Source organism: Neodiprion virginianus, chromosome 4, assembly GCF_021901495.1.
Source record: "Neodiprion virginianus isolate iyNeoVirg1 chromosome 4, iyNeoVirg1.1, whole genome shotgun sequence".
Lineage (NCBI taxonomy): Eukaryota > Metazoa > Arthropoda > Insecta > Hymenoptera > Diprionidae > Neodiprion > Neodiprion virginianus.
In genome coordinates, this window is record NC_060880.1 from 37507332 (window position 1) to 37530912 (window position 23581).

At 38.0% G+C, this 23581-nt stretch overlaps 1 protein-coding gene across 1 annotated transcript in view; it reads left to right on the forward strand.

The window, feature by feature from the left end:
• Positions 1 to 23581, forward strand: part of LOC124301809 (adenylate cyclase type 6) — a 98613-nt gene that overhangs the window by 56689 nt on the left and 18343 nt on the right. The window contains exons 7-9 of the mRNA XM_046757243.1: positions 12053 to 12202; positions 18478 to 18599; positions 21046 to 21138. Of these exons, the coding sequence (XP_046613199.1) occupies positions 12053 to 12202; positions 18478 to 18599; positions 21046 to 21138 (365 nt within the window). The remainder of the gene's footprint in view (positions 1 to 12052; positions 12203 to 18477; positions 18600 to 21045; positions 21139 to 23581) is intronic.

Here is a 23581-nt window from a genome sequence, read left to right on the forward strand (position 1 = left end):
AAGGGGTATAAGAGTTATACGATGAGGAATAAAAAAAAGAAAAAAAAGAAAAAAACGACACGCCGTAAGACCGAGACTAAAAGCATTCGCGAAACGACCGCACCGCGTGTACGCGATATACACGTAAATCCTCCCTTTCCGAGATTTTACTTTACGATCCGTAAGCAAAGGATTGCTGTAGCAGCATCACGGCCCTCTAAAAAAAGGGGTTATAATTCGTTTAAAAATTTGATTAAAATTTATCGGATTTCATATTATACATATACGCGTATCTATGTGTAATATAAAAAATACAAAGGCGTATGAATAAACCGTCGTGAATAATATTTTCATCGGTGAAATCGTGTGGAATTTTTCATTTCACTTTTCGCATCGAGATTTGTTGCGGAGAAAATTAATTACGCGACATGTTCCGCTCGACGATCGTATTTTTCTGTTGTTCGTTTACTGGAAAAAAAATAAAAAAAAAAAAAAGAACGTCCTGTGATTTGTTAAAATAGAATATAACGTATAATTTTTTCATACGAAAAAAAAAAAAAAAAAAATACAGATTGGTAGATACGATGTCTAAAAAAATTGTTTATAACTTTGGCTGTAATTTTCATAAAAATCCGTTGGTTTCTGTTGATTTTTTTTTTTTTTTCTAAATTCAACTCTTAACACTATAATCGAATTCAACTGCATGCTTGGTTCAGAATTCGTTCATTATTGTAACGATTTTACTTGGAGATAATTGTTTGGACTGCAGGATCGAACGGACAATAAATACATCCTTAATTGAATCCTGGGGTTGATTGACTTCGAGAAAGCTGGTATTGGCTGTAGTTAATTTCTCAAGATTTTGTTCATCTTTTCATTTTCTTTGTTTAAGTTTTTTTTTTTTTTTGTTCTGTACTACAGCCGTGCCCAAAAGTACGCACATATCAATATGCACTGATGGAAATTTCTAGTTCCGGTTACCGCTCAGTCCCTAACTATTTTCATTTTTTACCACAATCGAAAAATACAGTTCCAGGTAGAAACTGAAAATTAGTTTTCTAGCTGTTACCGGAAAGTCTGGTATCCGTTACTATTCTTTCTCATTACGATCGCAGTTACTATATTTTCTCGCAACTGTTGCAGAAATTTAACACTTGTGCAACAATAAATTGATTTTAAAGCCTTGTTTAGCTAAAAAACTAGAGTAAACCTCTCAAACTGATTTTGCGTTGCAATTACCAAAAAAGGATCGACGATAACGCAAAATGATTACGCGTATCACGTTTTTCGTAATTCCAACGATATTTAAACAGTTTTTTTTAACGAAACCTGTTTTACTTAATTTTTCTAATTACTGTAACAAATGAAATTTTTGTCAGTGTGTACATTATCCGTTTTCCCGGATAGAATTTCATCATTCAAGCCAAAGTTCTGCGGTATATGTAATATACAGGTTGTAGAATTAGCAACGTGACCGCTTTTCCGACCATCAGTGTGATTAACCAAAGTGCAGGAAGTAAGCCTGCGGCCTGTTATCCCGTCTGCAACACCTGTCTATTTTATCTGTATCCACAGTATGCTACAGTCATCTCTTCATTTCATCGCGACTTGAGTGAATCGCGATTGTATTTCTACACTAGGGAAGATCTCTTCCCCAATTTGATCGGACAGAAACAATTCAAGTCCGCTCTTGCGTTGCGTTGTGTCGTATTGTTTTGTTTCCATCCATCCCCAGAATGAAACAACATACCGACGTAATTACTTCGTCCCCTGCAGACTTGTCACTACCATAAGTCGGGAAATTCAGGCCCGAGGTGCAGATTCTCTAATTCTTTAAATCTCATCGTGACTCCCCCCCTTAATTCGTATATTTCGTTACGAAAGAATCAAACTCGCCCCTCGGCTTGTGTTTTTTTTTTTTTTTTATTTTTTTCAACCAAGTAAAAACCGCAATACTTGCAGCTAATATTTCTCAAATCCTTGAAAAAAGTGTTCCGTAAAAAATTTCAAAAAAATAGTCTTTCCTGCATTACATAACATATCACGTACGTGTATGAAATGTACAGGAGTAAGTTTTAAACGGAATGTGAAAGATTCCTAAAGCAGGTTTAACGCAGAATCGTAACAGGGATACAGAGAGAGAGAGAGAGAGGGATAAGGTGAAAAAAATACGCCGGCAAGGTTGCGGTCAGAATAAATTTTCGAAAGTTTCAAAGTAGAAGAAATTGCAGAGCCGGTGATGTTGTTTCACTCGACGAGAGGATGAGGAGATGGAGATGAAGGAATCTCTTGAGAATTTTTTTATTGTTTTTCTTTTCTCCCTTTTTTTTTTTTTTGTCAATTTTTATTTATTTCTTGCTCGTCGATACGCCGCGTCACTGGCAAAAGCCGTGTCGCAAAAAACCAATCCATAAAGCACCGAATCCAAATTGAATTACTCGGAATTACGGTGTGTTCTGTTACCCGCGAAAAGAATAAGCTTCTACATCGATTGGAGGGAATTTTTACATTGATGTACGAAATAAAATATAAAAAATTTTGTTTCAACAACAGATATAAATATTGTAAAAAAGTCGAAACTTTGGCCTCGTGTAGGTTACAGGTGTTCCAAAATTTATTTCAAAATTCCCTACAAGACGAGAGAGAGAGAGGAAATTTGGTGAGGAAATCGATCGGGTTGAGTCGAAGATTTGACGTCAATTTAACGGCATTCATTTGCCGAAATTAGCTCCGCGTCTCTTCTGTACTATGTATATATTATATGCGTGTACAATCAGGGGGTAATTGAAATATTATCCGGTTCGTTAGACAGGCGTGTTCGCATTAGATTGTAATATACAGATATATTGTAAAACGGGGTTACATCGGCTATGGCGAAAAGACGCCGAGGGCGTGAGAACAAAAACCGCGCGTAGGCATACTTAATTGCCTTGGAGGACAAAGTCCTTGGCCATCGCCAAAACCTGTCACTCCCAGAATATGATATTCCAGGCGACTCGGCGGCTGGAATTGTTCATCCTCCTGGATAGTTATTGCCGTTATATAATACCTGTGTGGTTATATATTATCACCGATATTAATATCCGAGTTTCAGTCGCGGTGCGGGCATTGTCTACGAATTTAAGGTCAAGTACCAGTCCTACCCTTACCGACCGAGCAAACTCGCCCGTTTTCTTCCTACATTAAACAATAAACAAACGAACGAGAAGGCTTAAAATTTCGACGGTACATCGCACTTTTCTAACGGAAATCGGGAACGTTGTTCGTGTACCGAAAATCGTCAGAAAAAGATGTCGCTCGGTTGGTAAAGGTAAAGGAATACTCACAAACTTAACGCGCCCGGTTCTCCGGATCGAAGTGGCGATATTTTGTCCGATTAACGCCGCTTTTAATTCTGAAAAACGAAGAGAGAAACGAAAAAAAAAAAAAAAAATGACGAAAAAACACCCGAAACCGCTCCTCGACTCGCAAAAAGAGTGAAAAATCGCTAGCGAAGATCCGCGCATAAGCTGCAACTAATGGAGACAAATCGGCTCGCTAAATCTTCATAATTTTTTTCTCTCTTATGATATACATCACACCTCTTGGGATTTTGCAAGAACTTTGCACCGTGTGTTCTGCACTCTTCTTCTACATTTTCTTCTCCATTTCTTACATTTCTAATTGACTGTTGCACAATATCGGCATGAATTTTTCGTATCCGAAGAATTTGCTACGGACCTTTTTTTTATTATTCTTTGTCTTGCACCGATGATCTTATTAATTTCTATAATCAATCTCGGGTTTACACAAAAATTTAGAGAAACTTTGTAAGGAAATAAATATCGTGTACTTGCAGCGATGCTAAGGAAATAAATATCGTGTACTTGCAGCGATGCTAACAAGACAGTAAAAATGTACTGAAAGAGACGAAAGTACATTAAAAAAAAAAAAACGAGACTAGTTTTTTTTGTTTTTTCACCGTCGTTTCGACGACGCCAGTTGTTCTCTTTAACGACTCGAGTACGGTGATATTTTGAGTCACTCGAGGGTCAACGGAATCATACATGTACCTGCATACAGGCACCCGCAGAAACTGGACTAGACAAAGTCAAAGTCCGTTGGCGGTAAATTTGCGGTTTACAGACTCTGCTAAGCTGCGGGGAATCGACCGAGAGTACAATAATTGGAATTTGCCTAGTTGAAACGTGAGAAGAGTCAGTGAGCGATTTCGCAAGCATGCGGAAGATGATCTTGTGATATAATTTTGCGAGAAAAAGAAATAATAAGGGTTGAGAATAACAACGGATAATGGGGGCTTGTTCGGCTTCACCGTGAAGGAAAATATTAATCCCTCGTTCAGAACTTTTTCACACCGTCTGAAAGCCAGAGCGTGTTGTTGTTTACTTAATTTATAGCTTTACCTTTCTTGTTACCTGAGTATCATTATAGAGTTAATGGGTTTCGGGTTCTCACCAGATCGTCCTTATATTCCTCTGAATGAAAAACGGCTTTGACTGCTTCAGTCTGTCGCTATCGCTGGCGTCAATTTTCATATTATACGCTTCTGAACGAGTTCGTCATCAGAAACTTACGTGTATTCGTTTTTTTTTTTTTTTTATTTCTCACGTTTCGTAAGAATTGACGTCTCGAGGAAACGGGTCGTTTGAAAACCGATACTTTTTCGCTGAGTTTATAACGAGATTGTCACACGTTGAGTATATTTTTGTCAAATTTATATATACGGAACTTGAGAAGATTTTCTTGCAAATGCGAGCAAAAGTAAAATTCTAATATTATAAATTACACATAAAATAATTTACAATGGGGAAAAATCTTGTCTGTAATTCGTCCGATTTTATTCTGTGGGGATCATTTTTTTTTTTTTTTTTCATCTCAATCGGAAGACTATTTTTCACGGTGCAGCTGAGTGTTTCTTTTTTTTTCTTTTCATCACTTTGGTATCTTTGAATACCGAAGTTTTCGAAAATCGCACCGATACTGACGTGGAGCAACAAATCATAGCACAGGATAGGCAACTGAGAACAAAAATTTGTGCTGATGAATTTGTGAAAACAGTTTTTCCAAACAAAATAAGCACATCGTGCTAAAATTTCAATATTCTGAACCGATTTGATATGAAAAATCGATTTATAATCTAAACTCTTGTTTCTAATTCATGTGCTTTTACTCTCACATTTCTATACAGAAATTCATCGTTACTTACCAATTTATGTACTAGTTTGATAAATACATTGCGAAAATTGCTTATTGTTGCCAAAATGGATGGATTTTCAACGATTTGATCCTCTTTGAAAAAATGATTAGTCTTATTTCGACGCGGCATCAGATGTACGTAGATACAGTGACGAGAATGCGGTTTATCTGCGTGTCGTTTCACCGTGGCCATTTCAGGCAGGTCCGAGGTTGATCAAAGCACGCGTCCTAATATCAACACGCACATACTCTCGCTCTGAACTCCGTGGTCAGTGAAAGGACACCAAAGGCGGGCACCGATTTAATTAGAGACCCATGGAGGTTCCATGCTTCGAGAACGACAAAGTGTATCTCTGTCTCTTGCCAGTTCTGCTGAAGGACGCGGCACTAATCACGTCTGGTTATACTTTAAAGCTATGCAACAAGTTGGGCGCCGCTAGTTGAAGAAGAAAGTGAGAGAGAAAAACAAAGAGGGTCGAAGAAAGGGAGTCGGTTCGTTCTTTCGAGAGTAGTTTTAGTCTCCGACGAGAGAGGAATATAAAATTAACAAGACCGCGCTGTGCTTCTTGGGAATAAATAAACTCGGTATTCGTTTTCTGCAAGGTTTCGCTAAATTTTCGCCTTTATTTCCTGAAAATCTCGCGCGTCAAATATTTCACACGGGGTGAATCCGTCTGCATTTATCCAATTTGAAATACATTTTGCCAAAATCCGCCTGCATTTCGACAACCGGGAGTATATTTCTGTGAAAAGTTACTCCATATTGCATAAATGCAGGCGGAATTTGGAAGATTGTATTCCAAATTGCATAAATACAGGCGGAAAATGGAAGCATGTATTTCGAATTGCATAAATGCAGGCGGAATTTGGAAGATAGATTGTATTCCGGATTGCATGAATGCAGACGAGTTTACCTTATGTTAAATCGCTTGTTTGACGTTTTAACGAAATAATTCGATACGACTAATGGAGACGGGTGACAATTCGTTAAGAATTTGGAATTGTTTGAAATCTTCCACCTCAATTTTTCGAATTTACTTTCTTTCCGTCGTTCTAGAAAGTTTGAATGTACCGGGCAAATTAAGCCGAGTGTAAATTCACCGTTTTACCGTTTCATCCGTTAAAGATGCATCAACGAATTTATGTTAAAACAGCAATGAACTGTGAGCGAAATACAGTGAAACACTTTCTCGATCGGATAAACGTTGTACGCGGGCGTTTGCTCAACATATCGACTGATCCCCTGCATACACATATTGTACGTATAGGTATCTCATATGCGATGTACATACTGCATGTATATTGCCAGAGCGAAGCTGTTATGTACACATACTATATACTATACATACACACCGTGAACGAGTAAAAGTGGAGCTGTGTTCTTCCAGACGATCTATACAATAAAGATTGAAGAGAGGAAAAGCCTCGACTGTATCGTATATGTCTACAACATCACGTATACTTCATGAATCAATTTTAGTTTACGGCGGAGGGAACAAAGCTCAATATTGCCTACTCAATTATCATCGCAATTTTTGGAAATAATCAAAGCTGTACTTGGTGGAGGTTTTAGAGAATTTTGAATTTTTGTGTGTATAAATCGTGCGATTTACAATGATTTGTTATAACGAGACACTTCAACTTCCTCAATTCATCTCCCTTCCTGTTGTCTTTCTTTTCACTTTCAACCGTCGTGTATTCGAATCTCTTATCGATCGTCTTCAGTCTCTGATTAAAAGTTTTGCGCCCGATGCGTCAAGTGGCTTGAAACGAATCGACGGAGCCAATTTAATTATCACCCAAGTGACATAATTACAGGAATTCATTCCCAGTTTATTTTCATTATGATTATTATTATTACGAAACATACGTATTTACGGCAGATGTACATCGATAATTTTTCATTCCTTTGTTTATTTATTTTAATTACCTGGTATGTTCTCCTTCTTCATTTTCAACTCGATCATCAAATTAATTAACAGATTCGACGAAGCGTGATGAAGAGCGAAAAAAAATGTATGGCACAACCAATTATATTGAGTGATACGGTAGGTAGGCGTAACAATGTACAACGATAATAATAATGTTAATGATAGAAATGACGGGTGAAAAAATAACTCTCGAAATAATAATTGAATGTGGGTACGTATAATAATTCTAATGACCAAGTAACCTATAATACATGAAAAAAGATTTCTGCCTTTTTTTTTCACTTATATTTCTGTTTCTTCTTCTTCTTCTTCTTCATCCTTTTTTCGCGCTCGGGAAAAATGCAGGAGGTGAAATACGCGGATCGTCGATCCCCTCGGGAGCCAGCGTTTAATGGTCCATTCACGCACTTCACTGCACAGCTAGTCACTCCTCTTTTTATATACTCATCCCCCTAGGTGTGTATACACGTGACGTGCTTATACTAGACGTATGTACGTACATACATGAGTGAGAATGAAATCAAGAAAGATATTCGCGTTGTTCCACACCGCGTACGGTGTTAGAGGCAACTGTATTCATAATAATAACAACAAGAGAGAAAGTAAGAGCCGCGTTCTCAATGAAATTTTTTACAGTATAAGCGTACGGTGAAAAAAGCTCCCCCGCAATTGAGAAGCTTTGCTAAATTGGGCAACAAAATTGTGATAATAAATTTCTCCAATTGTACCAGCAATTCGTATCGCTTGATATTCGACGTCTAATTTCAACTTGATACACCTACAGCTCTTCGATCTGTACCAGCGGATGATTTCGATTTATATGCCATGAGCATTTCGGAGTTTCACTGTGAATCGTATACTTAACTTCAATAATTCAGGAAGGAGGTTTCGTCGGGTTTCGAAGCGATCGTCCGAATGAACGAACGGGACGGGAAGAGAGACGTAGAAGGGAGTTAATTCCGACTCGATTCTGTTGCAAGCCCTAATTATATTCGGCCCTCGTACGCTCCTCGGCACACTTTACTTTTTCTTTCCTATTTTTTCTGCATTGCGGAAGGTTTTCTTCGCTCCCTCATTCGCAGAAAAGAAACCCAACGTCGAATCAAACAAGAGAGCTGAGCCAGTCATGCGATGCTTTCGAGGCCACCGACGCTGCTCCGAGTGATCGAGGGACTTGATTATTTTATTAATGACTCTTCGAGGCTCGGGGCCAACGAAACGATCTTAACTTCATTAGGAATAGTGCGTCCGAACTCGCGTGCTGCGAATTGAAGAGGAGAATTCAAAAAAGTTTCTCAGTGCAGTATCCGCGCGGTGAATTAAACTTCATCTCTTTTCCCCCTTCTCACTAGCACTTATTGTTAGGAAAAATTTATGCCATAAATAATCTGCGTGTAAACAGCGAAGCACTCGAAGGGTCGAAAGCTCAGGCTCGATGGTTAATTCGTAGCGTAATACCTGGATTAGGCCTGCGGATGGGGCGCGCGGTTTTGATACTGGAACAAGGACTCGGGGATTAATCAGGCGTATCCATATCCTTGTAACTATTCCGCATCCTGAACTGAACAGCTACCATCTACCCTTGGATATCCGCTGCTTGACCATGGAAGGAGACGACGGATGAAACGGTTTGGCTTGTGAGAGCTTCGACGCCCACTCGACGTAGGGTGTAAACGTAGTTTCACATCAGGTAGCAGGTCATTAGGTTCAAGGAGTTTGGAACGAAAGGTAGTAGGGCAAAAGTATAACAGAGTCATAATATCGGTTTTTCAAAGACGTGAAAATCTTGTTTGTAGAATGTGATAATGTGCAAAGTATCGCTGTGTAAAAAAGTTTGAACTATGTTGAAAGGTAAGGTAATATTATGGAGAGCCGGAAATTCATGTTTTCAGAATAAGCGTAGAAATATTAATATCGAGAGGTAGAGAGACTGACTGAAAAATTGATATGTGGAGCTAATATTTGTACGTTGAATTTCGAGATGCAGAAATGTTGAAATGTAGAGAGGATAAAACATGAAGAAAGGTGAAATATTAAACCGTCAAAATAAACGCAGAAATAAAGGGAAGTCTAGACATTAAGGAATATACCAAAAACTCAAGAATTACGATTGGTAGAGTTTTTGAAAAGTCCAAATGTAAAGAGTCAAGAATATGAAAAGCTCAAGATCTAGGATTCTCAGACTAAAACAGAAACATGGGAAAAAATCTAATTTCTGAATTTTTTAATTGCTTAATGTCGAAATGTAGAGAAGTCGAAAGGTAAACAGGACAAGTATCTAGAAATATGTCGAGTCGAATCTTTGATACGTAGGTCAATAATTTTCGCAGCCGATTTAATTAAAAAACTGACTTTTCAGTCCATGATGAGGGACCTCCTCGGAGTAAATTTATTACTGTCAAAATAAACAAGAAGAAAAAACAATAGCTTACGTAAGACTGAATTTAACCCAATATCTACGCAAGTATGTAGAAAGCCTGTAATTTAGGATTGTCAAAAAAGCTATAGAAGTATTAAAGTTACTACATTTTCACAAACGCAAAAATCTAATTCATAGAATGTCTCCAGAATATAGAAGGTTGAAGTATATAAAAATCTAACTTTATCATTCAGAAGTAAGAGGGGAATTAACAGTTCATAGTGAATATAGAAATACCAATAAAAAAAAAAGTAGAAAAATCCTCACGTTTCTAAACTTTGCCCTCCTATGATTTTAACATTTCTGGATTCCTGAATTTGAAAATTTTTAAATTCTCCGAATTAAGGTCCCGCATCCTTGAAAATTCACTATCGCAACCGAACTTCATTGCATGGTGAATCTACTTTTCGAATACTGCAAATACGCGAGGCGAAAAGACCGTTGCCTCCGTGTTACACGCGATTCTATACATAACAAGAGATACGTTACGCGTTTTTTCACGAAGCAAGAAATTGAGGTTAGGGTCGCGTAACGTCAGATTCGTTCGCAACGGCGCATGCGCGGAGTGCAGAAAAGACCACTTTTAACTCCTAAGACTCGAAATTCGTATTTTCTGCATATCGCGCATGCGCATTAGCAGACTAACTCTGCCGCCGTAGAAACGAGTAATTTTCATACGGAAAACACGCACGAGAAGCGGCGTAAAACACGCTCGCATTACATAAACGAAATTTCTGCACCGCTTATACACGCGGAAAAAAAAAAAAAAAAGGAAGAAAAAAAGAAAAAGAAACTTTTAGCCGAGTCTGTACACCTCTCTGAAAAATCTTTGCGGGAATTCGGATAAACAGTTTATTTTAAGAAGGCCAAGGCGTCTCTTACACTCGCTTCTTTACGCTCCTTCGCTCGGACGACAGACTTCGTCTCATACTTATCTCAGGCGCATATTGCCTCGTGCGGAGCTTGCACCGGAAGCTGACAACCCCCGTGAAACGTTTCATCGACCGCAAGCTCACCCCAGCGTCTCACAACATCCCCGATATATCCTTAGGTCCCAATTTCCGCTCATTGCCAGTCAGTGGACTTACTCGCGTTGCCTTGTACGTTATAGCTGCGAGCTTCGGTCAACGATATCACCGTGCAATTTCATCCCCCGTACTGCAGATCCCTGCGAAAAATATTCTACGTGATGCATGATTTACGTGACGCGAATCGTGATTCGAGAGCTTTTTACACCGTAACCCAGAACGCTGTTTCCGCCTTGCGTGTTTTTCTTTTTTCTCGGTTCTGGGGAGTTAATCATTGTTACGTTCTTTCGCATTAGGAATCTTGCGAGTTTTTTGCTCTTCGGAAAATTAAATCCTGCTGCTTCTGGTTTTAGAGATAATTTAAACTGAAGTGAGAAAAAAAATTTCTTCCGGTTAAAAATATCGTAGGTACACTACAAGCCAATTATCACAGATAACCTGACCTAACCTAAATACCCTCTATGAAAAAGCTCGAATTTTTCTTTACAATGTAGCCTCAAATTTTCAATGAATTACGTTCAATATTTCCGTTCAAATGAGAATTGACTTTTGTATAACAATTTTCGACGGTGAATAAGAATTCGTACGATTGAGAAATCGAAGGGTCGGAGAAGAATGTTTAGTTATCAAGCTATGATCGGGAACCAGACGTGCTCTGAAACATGATTATTATAACAGGCAACTTCCCGAGTTGAAATATATCGGGATCAAGAGAAACCGGTTCAATTTCGCTCGTTGATTCATTTCCGACACGACGATTAAAACTCTGCAACCGTATTTTCTTACACATCTTTATACATGCGGCAAAATTTCTGTATGAATTTGCCACGCGTTATAATGCAAGAATTTGAGTATCCTTTATAGTGAAAAAAGTAAGAGAAATTTAGATCGTAATTAGGTATACTAAAACAAACGGCTTCAGACTGGCCTTGAGCCAGCCCTCAAACTAAGGTTCCAAGTTTATGGAGAAGAAAATTGTATAATATCCAATTTGAATTTCGAACTACAAATCGAGATTCGTGATTAACGATTCCAAAGCCCTTGGATGCCAATATTACGTGAAAATATTACGATTTCTTTTATTTTGAACCACTATAATGGATCTACCATTACAGATTTTGGAAGTCCGACCTTGGATTCGTTACCGATGACCCGAAAAACCTTCGCCTATCGATTTCCATCATATTTCATCGCCATTTTGGATATAGGAATCAGCATTCATCTACATTTATCGAAATTATTAGTTCCGGTTACCGCTCGGTCCTTAACTGTTTTCATTTTTTACCACGATCGAAAAACACAGTTCTAGGGTAGAAAATGAAAATCAGTTTTCCAGCTGTTACCGGAAAGTCCTTACCTTCTCTTTCTCACTACTCAACTCAACTTTTTCACTTTCGGATGATCTTACAACGACTTCCTTTTTTCCGAGACAAAATAACCAAAGACGTCCGAATGCGGGCGAAGACTGACCATTCTGACCGTGCTTTTTCCTGTTTCAGCTTTTGAGCTCTCTGGTCGTGGTCGGCGGGACGAACGTGGCCGGAGCGCTGACTCATCATCCACGGGAATTGGCCCAGAGACAAGCCTTCCTTGAGACGAGACAGTGCGTCGAAGCCCGGCTTACGACGCAGAGGGAAAACCAACAGCAGGTAAAGAGAGCAAACAACTTTGACAAACATTATTTCCGCCTAGGCGAAGTTTCGCCGCCGAGCCTTTTCACCCCTGATCCTCGTCTCCTAATCTCTTGGCATGACAAGATCGGCCGGCGTTATGCGAGAACTCTCGAAATTCTGAAAGTCGAGTCACTCGAACCAGGTTGAGTGAAATGTTGTGACGGAAAATTTAGAAATAATATTTAAACTTCAAAGAGCTGATCGCTACGTTTTTTTTTCTTTTTTTTATACATACATATTCTTCTTCGAAAAACCTGACCGCTGTCTAATTTTTTTTTTTTTTCATTATCCACTCCCCGTGTTTAATTTGCAAAAAAACAAAAAACTTGCGAAAAATTCGGGACGAATTTTCTGTCAGCCGCTCTTTCCAGTCATTCGTTATGATTACTTTGTCAAACGAAACGAATCTGAATCGTTGTAGCACTTCAGTGAAATTTCAACCGTCGAATATTATGTGTATAAACACGGTCGAAGCGGAAAAGAATTTCGTGTCAATCAATCGGAAATCTGAAAAATCGTCAATTGCAGATACATGCAGTGGACGCATACCGTATATGGGGAATTCCATGGGAATCTAACCAACGTCTGAATTTTACCATTTTTGAATTTATTCGAAAAAATTTTCTGCAATTGTCCCAACTCTGAAACAGTACCCAGATTTTTTTCAGACTTATCATTCAACTGGTTTATTATTTGTAAGTATTGATAGTGATTTTGAATAAGATCTTTTTTAAAATTCTCAAATCTACTATTTTTATTTAGAAAATTTTTAGACTGGTTTTGTTTTAAAAATGATAAAAAAAAAAAAAAAAGTTGGATGTGTCAAAAAAATAAACAAAAATCGCTTCACAATGGAACGTTCCAAGTGAAAATAGAAGTTTGTAGAATTTTTTTAGGAGTGTTCAGATCGTTTGAATAATGTTTTAATTGATGAAAAAAATCAAAAGCGTTAAGTAAAATAGTCTCATTATGAACCCGGTCTTGAAATGTTTGGAAAAGAGAATACATTTTTTTGAAAATTATGAAAAAAAAGTTCCTTTTCAAAGTCGCTTTCAATATTCATAAATAATGAACCAGTTGAATAAAAGATTTGAAAAAATACAGGGTAGCTAGTGTTTCAGAGTTGGGACATAACAATTGCAGATAAAATTTCAACAATATATGAAAAACGACGAGGGTTGGACGTCGGTTGGTATCCCGTGGAATCCCCCATACACGCATTAAATAATTGTGAAAATGACGCGTCTGAGGGGATTTAAATTCATATCCGTTAAAAATTTATACATTAATCAAACTCCCGGGGAAAAATATGGAAAATTGATTTCCTGCAGGGTAATAAATCCCCTTTACACTTGAATAACAACGCGATTACGGATCGTTCGATGCCTGTAATTATGCAGAAAATTATTACAATTGGTATACAGAGCTGCTGCGACAACTGCACGCGGTAATAACAACACGAGTAGCAGCAGCAGCAGCAGCCAGTGACCCGTATAACAAATCGCGTACCTAGTGTGTGCATTGGAAACGAGGACAATGATCAATGTACACATCGATTAATCACTATTCGCAAGATAATCAATCAACTTCCGGTACGAGATTGATGAATATTTATGAATCCGCACCGATTGCTCGAGTTCCCGGGATTTGTAAACAACGTTACAAAGCTGGGAGGAGTTACTGATGAAGCACCAAATTAAGTCCCCTATTTCGGTTTGGAATTGGGTCTTAAACGCCGCTATGAGAGGGCGCGTCTTCCGCTGCTTACGTGTCATTTTGATTTTTGTGTCACAGATTTTTCCCCATAAACCGTTTAAGTTACTCCGGGTATTGTAATTATAGGGAAGGATCGAACGTGTTGGGTATTTGCATTGAAAGATAAAAGAAAATAGAAATTAATAAAATTTTTTTTTAAATATCGTACCGTTCAAACACTGAGAAATGAAAAATGATTTTCCCGTAGGATTCGATTTTACGAGATGATTAATAAAAATACAAGCAAATCGATTTATCTTGTTTCGTAATGTGTTACGGATATAGGTTGATTAGCATGACTGACGTAACGTAATTATTGTAGTTTCAAACCTGCTCTAATTTCCGCAATTTTTGTCCAATCAAAACCAAAGATAAAATAAAATTAAATCAAATCATTATTTTTGGTCAATTTTTTCACCCAGAAATGCTATTATACAGGGATTTTTTTCACTCGGCTGGCAATAACTTTTGCATTAATAACTATGATGCCGTTAGAGTCAAGGGATTGTTCGTTGAGAGAGATTTTTAGTTCTCGTTACCGCTCAGTTCTTGACTGTTTTCATTTTTTACCACAATCGAAAAATATAGTTCTAGGTAGAAAATGATAATTAGTTTTCTAGCTGTTACCGGAAAGTCTGGTATCCGTTACTATTCTTTCTCATTACGATCACTGTTACTAGATTTTCATCTATTGATTTCAATAAATTGACGTTAAAGCCTTGTTTAACTAAAAAAAGTAGAATAAACCTCGGAAACTGATTTTGCGTTGCAATTACCAAGAAAGGATCGACAATAGCGCAAAATGTTACGCGTACCTCGTTTTTTGTAATTCCAACGATATTCAAACAGTTTTTTTTTAACGAAACTTGTTTTACTCAATTTTTCTAGTTGATATAACAAATGAAATTTTTCTCAGTGTTCAATTGGAAATCGAATGATTGATTTCAGTTCATCGACATTTATGTGGGGTGATTTTTTATTTTTTTTTATATTGATTTCTACCTTGTCGTGTGATTTTCAGTCGTTTCCAGTCTTAGTATCTAGTGATTTATGTTGAATTTTAATGATATTCCGGATTTCCGATGATCTCTGAGCGTTCCGAATGATTTTCAGCGATTTTCGAATCGAATAAAATCACAGGAAATCGCAAATCACCAAATAAATAATTGGAAATCGATGGAAATCGCTTTCGTGTACTGAAAATCAGAGGAAGCAAATTACAAGGTACACGAATCAGTGAAAAGTCCACGAATTCAAACGAAACCTTGGAACTTTTGTCGCACAATTTCCTCATGCATTTCGATTTCCGATTCTCGATTCAACGCGAGGCTTGGGTGAAATTTTGACAACACCGAGTATTTAGTTTTTCCCTTGACTAAAAAACAGGTGATCGAAAATTCTTCCCCACAAGGTTTGGTTCACGATAAGTAAGCGTCCTTAAAAAAGACATTTCAATCTTCTGCGGGTCTTATCGCTTTTCGAACAGCTAAAAAAGATTCCTTATCGCGAAAAAATATATTCTGTCCGGCGTGAAATCGGATTGAATTCGGGAAACCCCGTGAATTTCCCATTCCACTCCGATCACCCCCAATTTGTTTCGATTTTACCGAGGCCGATGATGCCCAGGTGCAAATGGAAAGGACAAGGCTTCGCGGCGAGACGAGCGCGCTTCAAAACTCGTCTGCAGGGAAATTGATGGAAACTGAGAAGGGTGAGGATCGCGGTGAGATAGTTTAGGGATTAACCAAACTCCGATCATCCAGGCTCGGTATAATTTCGGTAATGAAGCCTCTTTGATCCCGGCATCGCGTTCTCATTAAACAGTAACGACTATGGCACGCATCCTACAGTCATGGCGGTGACTGTGTTTCCGCTTGATTGGCGACTCTCTCCCTTCCTTCCTTCCTTCCTTCCTTCCTCTCTTCTCCGGTTTCAACAAATTATTACACAACGCGCGGTCGGCTAAACCCATCGCGCGATTTATATAACATTTCACCAATCTCATTTTGCCGCCCTTGAGGCTGCTGGATTTCAACTTCGCTTGTACGTGGAATTCTAATCGTTGCTTCAAATCGTAAGGAGTAATCGGTTGTAACGTTTCGCTTTGTCCCAGTATCTCTTTTGTCAATCTTGCACATATTGAATAGTCGATATTCGTGATCGTTTTGATACGGTGGACGAAGAGTTTTACGTAAGGGTATAAAAAATGTGTCTGTTAAATTGGGTGGGGATTTTTTCAATTTCTTTTTTTTTTGTTCTTGAAGGGTTATAAAAAATCAATCATCCTCGAGAGAAATCTCAATCCTGTTAAAATATTTTTCATTCTATGAAAATGCACACGCACTTTGATCCTGCAGAAAAAACAGTTTGCGATTTTCCACCATGGGACCGCCTAAAAGGTTTGTTGAGGATAAAAAAAAAAATTCTGTCAAAAGAAGAGAATTCTTCGCTGGGTGCAAGATTGCGCTGATTTGATTTTTCATTTTTGTACATTTTTCTAAATTTGTGAAGTATCGTGAATTACAAATTTCTTTTATTGCCCACGTCAGTCGTAATATCAATTTACGTCACAAAGAAGACCAGCGGTTGTAACATCAAGTCAGCAATTGATGTTTGAGAAGCTTGTCTGACGAATTTTTCATTATTAATTCAATCTCATAAAACAGTTATTATTTAATATGAACTTTTAATTTGAAAGAATAAGATTCCCGGTTGATATGTCGTTGTGTTATTGATCGTGATCTTCGGTTTGAATACAAATGTCAGGAAAGAAATAAGAATTAAAATGCTACAACGCGTTTCTTCGCAAATTCAAAAAAATGTGTTAAAAACTGAAATATCAAACGAGCGCAATCTTCCACATAACGTAAAGCGCTAATATTTTTACGGAATCTTTTTTTCGCCCCAAAAAAAAACTTTTTCAAGGTGTGCCATGGCGGAAAATCGCAATTTTCTTTTTTTTTCTGAAACAGTCCAATACATATATAAGGTAAGATAATGAAAAATCGTGAATATAATTTTAAAGAATTGGATAATATGAATGAAAAAGTATCAGCGACAACATAGATCTTAGAAATTTGGACGGACTTTCAAAGCTCGGCGGTATTATTCAGGGTTAAGATGTCTCGGGGATAAAAAACGACCCGGATTCGCTTTATGATCAATCACCGCGCCGGGCTTTCACTTCTCTATCATTTTCCTTACTCTCGCTAATTTTTGCGGTCTGATCCTCGCGGTTCTTTCCACTTGTACTCGCCTGACCGAACCGGCAGTCTCACTACTGCCAGCCTTTTACCCCCCTCATCATTCATTCGCCTCTTCGTCGGAAGTAGAAATTCACGTAGGACGTCGTCTTGCGGCAGTTTCTTCACGTCTTTCATTACCCGCGCAGATTTTCATACGCTTCGAGTTTGAGAAATGAGTCGAAAGGCGGGGACTCGGTTATTTTATTTATTTGATTAAAATTGCACAATCTTTCGATGGATTTATTCGGTGTAATACGAACCGAATTGACAACTTTAGGGATCTAGAACCATATTTTTCATTTGTGGTAAAAAATGAGAAAAACAAGCGAGTATGATAGTTTTATAAATACTCAACGTATAACGATACCACTATCTCGGGATATGATCGATAAGAAAAAATAAAAAAAAAACTCACCCATATTTATAATTGCAGGAAGGAAATATTATTTTATCGATACTGTAGGAACGTTTGTACGATTGTGATTGGCCTCGATAAACTTGAACTGCCCAAATTTCATCGCGGTAGTTAATAACATCGGAGAATCCGAACGGAAGCTCAAGAGTGAGAGAGAAAAATAGAGAGTAAGAGTGAGAGGGAAATAGCCAAAGTTTTGCTGGTGGGAAGTAAGAAGAAAAAAACAAAGAGAGAAAAGGCGAATAACCCGTAGGGGGAATCGTGTGCGAAAACTTGGCCGAAGAACAGATCCCGTCTTTGGATCACGTCGCGAATTCGCCGATGCGTGAACTAAATCTCAAATCAAATGACACAATGGCGTCTTTGCCGAGTTGGGGCGGGGCCGCACTTTTGTTGAGACAAGTTTCGAGCTACGTGAGCCCCAATAAAACCGAATGCTTTATCGCCTAAGCACAGCTGCGCTCGTCGAATTCGATTGTGAACATGTACGAAATCGAGAGAGAGAGAGAGAGAGAGAGAGAGAGAAATAAAAAAGTACACTACGAAATATGAAACTGGGTTAATATACGAGGAGCGTATTGAAAAACTTGCCTTTGAAACCATTTACATCATTTCGAAATCCACCACCTTTGAAATCATTCTACATAAAAATTCTCAAACTCATAATCAAATATGTGTCTTGTTTATTAACGGTAAGAAATTTTTTTCTTTATCATCTCATCTTCTTATTCTGGTATAAATTGTTATTCCGCATGTTCGTTCGTTTCTTTTTTTTTTTTTTTTCTTTGTTTTTTCGTTTTGTTTCTTCATCTCTACGTGTCCATTTTCTTTTCTAGGAGAGACTGCTGCTCAGCGTTTTGCCGCGCCACGTGGCGATGGAAATGAAGGCTGATATAGCTGGGAAACCAAAGGACACCATGTTTCATAAAATTTACATACAGAGGCACGAGAACGTGAGGTAAGGGTCTGTCTCATAAATCACGCGTTACAAACAAGTCTGTTTCCCCAAGACCGATTTCTTATCCCACCTTCAATTTTTCACACCGCATTATTTTTCCCCTTCGAATTTCATCTTCGGAAACACAAAATATTGTATATTACGGCTGTTGCCGTAATTTCCGGATGATTTGTTCAAAACATTCCCTTCCGAACGACTTTCAGTTTTCAGGGCAATTTCTATGGTTAACAATAATATTGGCGAAGATACCAGGGATTCAAAATTGTTCCGCAACGGATATTTGAAAAAAAATCATGAATCTCATTGCGGTCAACAAATTTTGTATTTTGAAAATCCATATTAATAATCCATCAAAAGAAGACTTCAACTTCCTATCTTTTCAGGTTTCCGAAATTATTGTACTCAATTATTATTATTATTATTGTTGTTGTTGTTGTTGTTGTTATTATTATTATTACTGCCATTACGGAGATCTACAGACAGGCGCCCCTGGGGCTTCACACCCCATAGAATTACTTGGCCCTGAACGACCCTGTGGTGAATTGAAATCCTTTTTTTCCCACTTTTACTCGCTTTCTTGCTCTCTCTCTCTCTCTCTCTCTCTCTCCTCGTCTTATTCATCATTCCGTACACCGCCGCTGGGGTTTCCTTTCCCTCCCGCTTTCTCTCCTCTGCTGCAGTCACGTCGATTATTACCTAGCCCCCATGGAGTAAATCACAAAAGCAACCGACCTCCACCCCCGCTTGTGTCACGCTGTTGCTCTTGGCGAGGAGACGAGAGAAACAGCGATGAAGAGAAAGAGAGAGAGAGAGAGAGAGAGAGAGAGAGAGAGATGCAAAGGGAATATCCCATGGCAGGTGAAACAGGAATCCTAGCCGACAAGGTCCAAAGATTTTGCTGATTTCCCCGAGCGCATTCTTAGTATAATATATAAGCTCCGAAACTTATTCACCCTCCAAACTGAATAGGGGGATCGTTTATTTTCAGGAGTCATGGGTTTCGTGATATTATGCGAACTGATGAATCGAAATTGTATTGATCGTGAATTGTAAATTATTCGGATTTTGATTCATGTTTATTGAGACATATTTCAATTGTTATAGTATCACTAGATAATTCTGAAAAAATGGAAATGATTGTTACAATAACTTTATAAATAACATATTGTTGAGTGTATAAGACAATGCTTGACCCTGCACGAAGAGAAGAATTCTAGCTTTTAACAATAAAAAAAAAAAATTGTTAACGCGTTTTGTGGAAAATTTTCTGGTGGGAACACAATATTTTGTTGTAAGTACTAAAATTATTGAATCGATTTTTTCGGAATCGAAAAAAAAATTTGATTCCATAAAATATATTTATAAAGACGAAATCTCGATTTTAATTTCGTCAATTTAATGAAATAATACTTTTCTCATGGTATTATCAAAATATTGAATATCCTCTGGTAGATTCGACTAAATCGCTTCACGCAATTCTCTAAATCTATTCGGTGGATAAATATTAGTCAAATTTACGAAATCATGAGAGCTACTAATTGATTGCCGCTATCAAGTAATACGTTACATCGTTAGTCTGTAAAATTATTTGTCAAAGTGGCAAAATACTCTCTGCAACGCGTTGAAAATCCTTTCTCGCAAGAGAAGTGAGACGAACAGTTATCAGGAGGGGCGGCAGCCGTTCGTCTAGTATAATCAGCAAAACTAAATCATTCGTGGTCGAACACCGTTCAGTCAGCCAGTCGATTCGCAATGGGATATTTCTTCGTCGTTGTTCGATGTGGCACTTGATTCGTCTAGCATAAATTACAATCAAACGATAGTTTTCTCGGTTACAACGATTGACCAATCAATTTTCAATCCTTACAAAATAATTTCACTGTGTAAATCTGATTTCGCAATCACAACAAAATCTATGGTGATGCCAAACATTTTCTTAGACATCATCAAAACATTTCGTTTTCTGCGCTCTATAAAATCAACTATACGTTTTGGTTGTGCAAAAATTATGTCTGGTATATTAACCCTGAAATTTCATTTACGATAGCCAAATGTTGGTCATTACGACCAAATGTTTTTCCCAGTGCAAGTAACGACTTAGTGTCTTTATAGTCTGATTATTACAAAATGAAATCCTTTTGTTGAGTTTCCTACCGTTTTTAAGTCAAGGAAGGCCTTGACGTTATTTTATTACTGCACCGCCATCAAATTATCGTAATAGTTTCAAGAAAATATATGTTAGGAGGAATCGTAACGGCGGAAATGAATAGTAACACTTAAAACATTCACTGGTTGCAGTCACGAAATTTGTTTCTAGTTTTTATGCTCAGAACTAAATTTTTCGTTAAGTAGTGAAAATATTTGGGGACTTTGAAGTAACCATTACCAGAAAATAGTCTCGGTGTACGACGATGCTGAATTGACATTTTTTTTTTGATTTCCTCAGCATACTATTCGCCGACATTTGCGGATTCACATCGCTGTCAGACCAATGCACAGCTGAGGAATTGGTGCGGCTTTTGAACGAGCTTTTCGCCAGGTAAGCAAGGCAGAGTTTTAGAATAACTTTATACCTGACAAAATGGTAAAATCTGTACTCTGCGGATTGATTTTTAAGCTCGATATTTTAGCCCGACGGTGATTAAATTTACAATAATAACCGTTTGCGCAGTTCCCGAGCTATTCGCGAATCGAAAATCTCATTGCTCGCAAGTTTTTCATTTTCGCAAGTAATGCGGGAAGAAAAGCGAGAAATTGAAAGACTCGTCCTGTCAAGCAAGGATTATTATTTTTCCTTCTCGCCACTTTTTCATATTGTTATTTCTTTTTTATCGATCGTCCTTGGCTATTACAACGGCGAGAAATTTCACCGCTCATTCTTGAAACGGCAAAATTATTGATCGAAGAAGCTTGCAGATCGGAGTCTGAGTCAGGCGGTTCCTATAAAAATAAGGGATGTTTTTAAAGAAGACAATGCGTGGTGAGTGGGGAGGAAAAAAGGCAATCGAATAACCGCTCCTGCATACAATTTGCTAAATTCAAATCCATTATAACGAGACTGAACGATGTGTAAGAAAACAGACGCGTTATTCGAATTTCAAAAACGAAAAGACAATCCGTGTGGTGGAAAAATCGGTATTTCCCTTGGGAAAACAGACGTTGAAAATTCGAGGTACATTTTCTTCGCTAGATTTTACAAAGAAAATAAGATTAAGAACAGATGCAAAAAGGGACACGGAGCAAGCGTCGCAGAGACCGAATCCTAGGATCCAAAATGTTTTACATAAGCTCGGTTTTTACACCGGAAATAGGACAGCTAGTCTCTTTTCAATTTGCTCGACGAGGAGCCTCGAAAATCTCCGGACACCCGAGAGATTCGAAATTCAAACATGCGCAATGAATAAGTAAACAGACTTTCTGATCGTCAATCTTGATTTAAAACATTTCCACCTTTACTCTGGCGTTGAAATTTAAAAAAAAAAAAAAAACAAGAGATTCGCAACCTTTCAATTCTGGCATAAATTTGAAATAAGCGAATTTTTTGACTCTGGGGTCCTTAAAATTTTACAGCTTATATGTTTCTCGTCATATATCGTATAGCAGGTTTCGTCGCATTAAACCCGCAAGAAGATACAAAGCAAACACGAATTTGAGTTAGCCCTTCATATAACCAAATATTTGTTTTCCTTATTCATTTTCAGATGATCAAATACCGGCTGTAAGGTAAACACTCGTTTTTTTTTTTTTTTGCTTTCTCTTCTTTCTTTACTCTTTTTTCTTTTACTCTTTTTTAACGTACTTGCGCGTCTTGCGCGTGCAGAAAATCGATGAAAATATCAACAGCGGCTGAGTTTACCAAGGAGTTTTTCAATTCTGCTGATGCTTGTTTCTCAACTTTCTCCCTTCTATTTGATTTGGATTTATACTTGTTACAGACTTTGAATCGCGTGGCGTGAAGGAACAATTTTCAAGTAAATTGCCGTATCAGCGGAATGGATCGATTTAAATAGGGCCGTTTCTTTTTCACACTTTGATGAAATTTTTACAATCGTCTCGAAGCTCTACATTTCGATATTACGTCAATTTTACAATGGATATTTACTTAGTGTTTTCCGTTTGTTGAAAAAATTGACCAAAGATTAAAATTCGCTCTGTTAAATAATAGAAAATTGAAAATATATAACGGCGTTGAGAAAAATCTAATATAACATTGACTAAGAAACGTCGAATAATTGATTTGTCGTGAATCGATTAAGTCCTTACATTTTCCTTGGCTAACGAAATCGTTCTCTCCTTCGAATAATCGAAAGTAAAAGTTTCGCCACTTCCAGTCAAGATCTGTAATCCTATCCTCGATTGGAGCCGATTAAATGAATCCGGAACTTTACTCTGAGAGGAAAACGCGGATGAGATTTCGAGGAAACTGGTGAAACGAATCTTCGATCGCCGGTTTCTCTTAAACTGTTTAATTTACCCGGAAATACTATAAGACGGGTGAATGATGAGGAGGGAGAGGAGATGAGGGGAGAGGAGGATTTCGAGACAGCAAACAGGCCGTTTCCGTTTAACGAGGAAAGAGCACTGCTCGCCGGAAACCAAAAGAAGAAAACAACCAACGGTCAAGCGGGGTAAAAAACATCTAAGCACGGCCTGCCGGCTAAATAAGCGATCCTTTGAGCCGTGGCCGAGTGGAGAGGAGAAAAAGATTTAAAAAATCGGCAACGTTAACGTCGACGTCGAGAGCCGAGAATCCCTCTTTATCCTCGTAAGCTTGCCGATCGAAAGATCGGGGAAGCCGGTTAATTCAGGCGGAAAACTTTGACCGAGTTTCTTCTTCCTTTTCTTCTTTCGCTTCTTAGATAATGGATACATGGCAAAGTCGGGGCTCAAAGCAAGGAATAAGCGGTTTAAAAATCGAGGTCGATCAATTAAAAGCGCGATTGGAAGGGGGGTCTAAATAGGCGGGAGAACAAAGAAGCTCA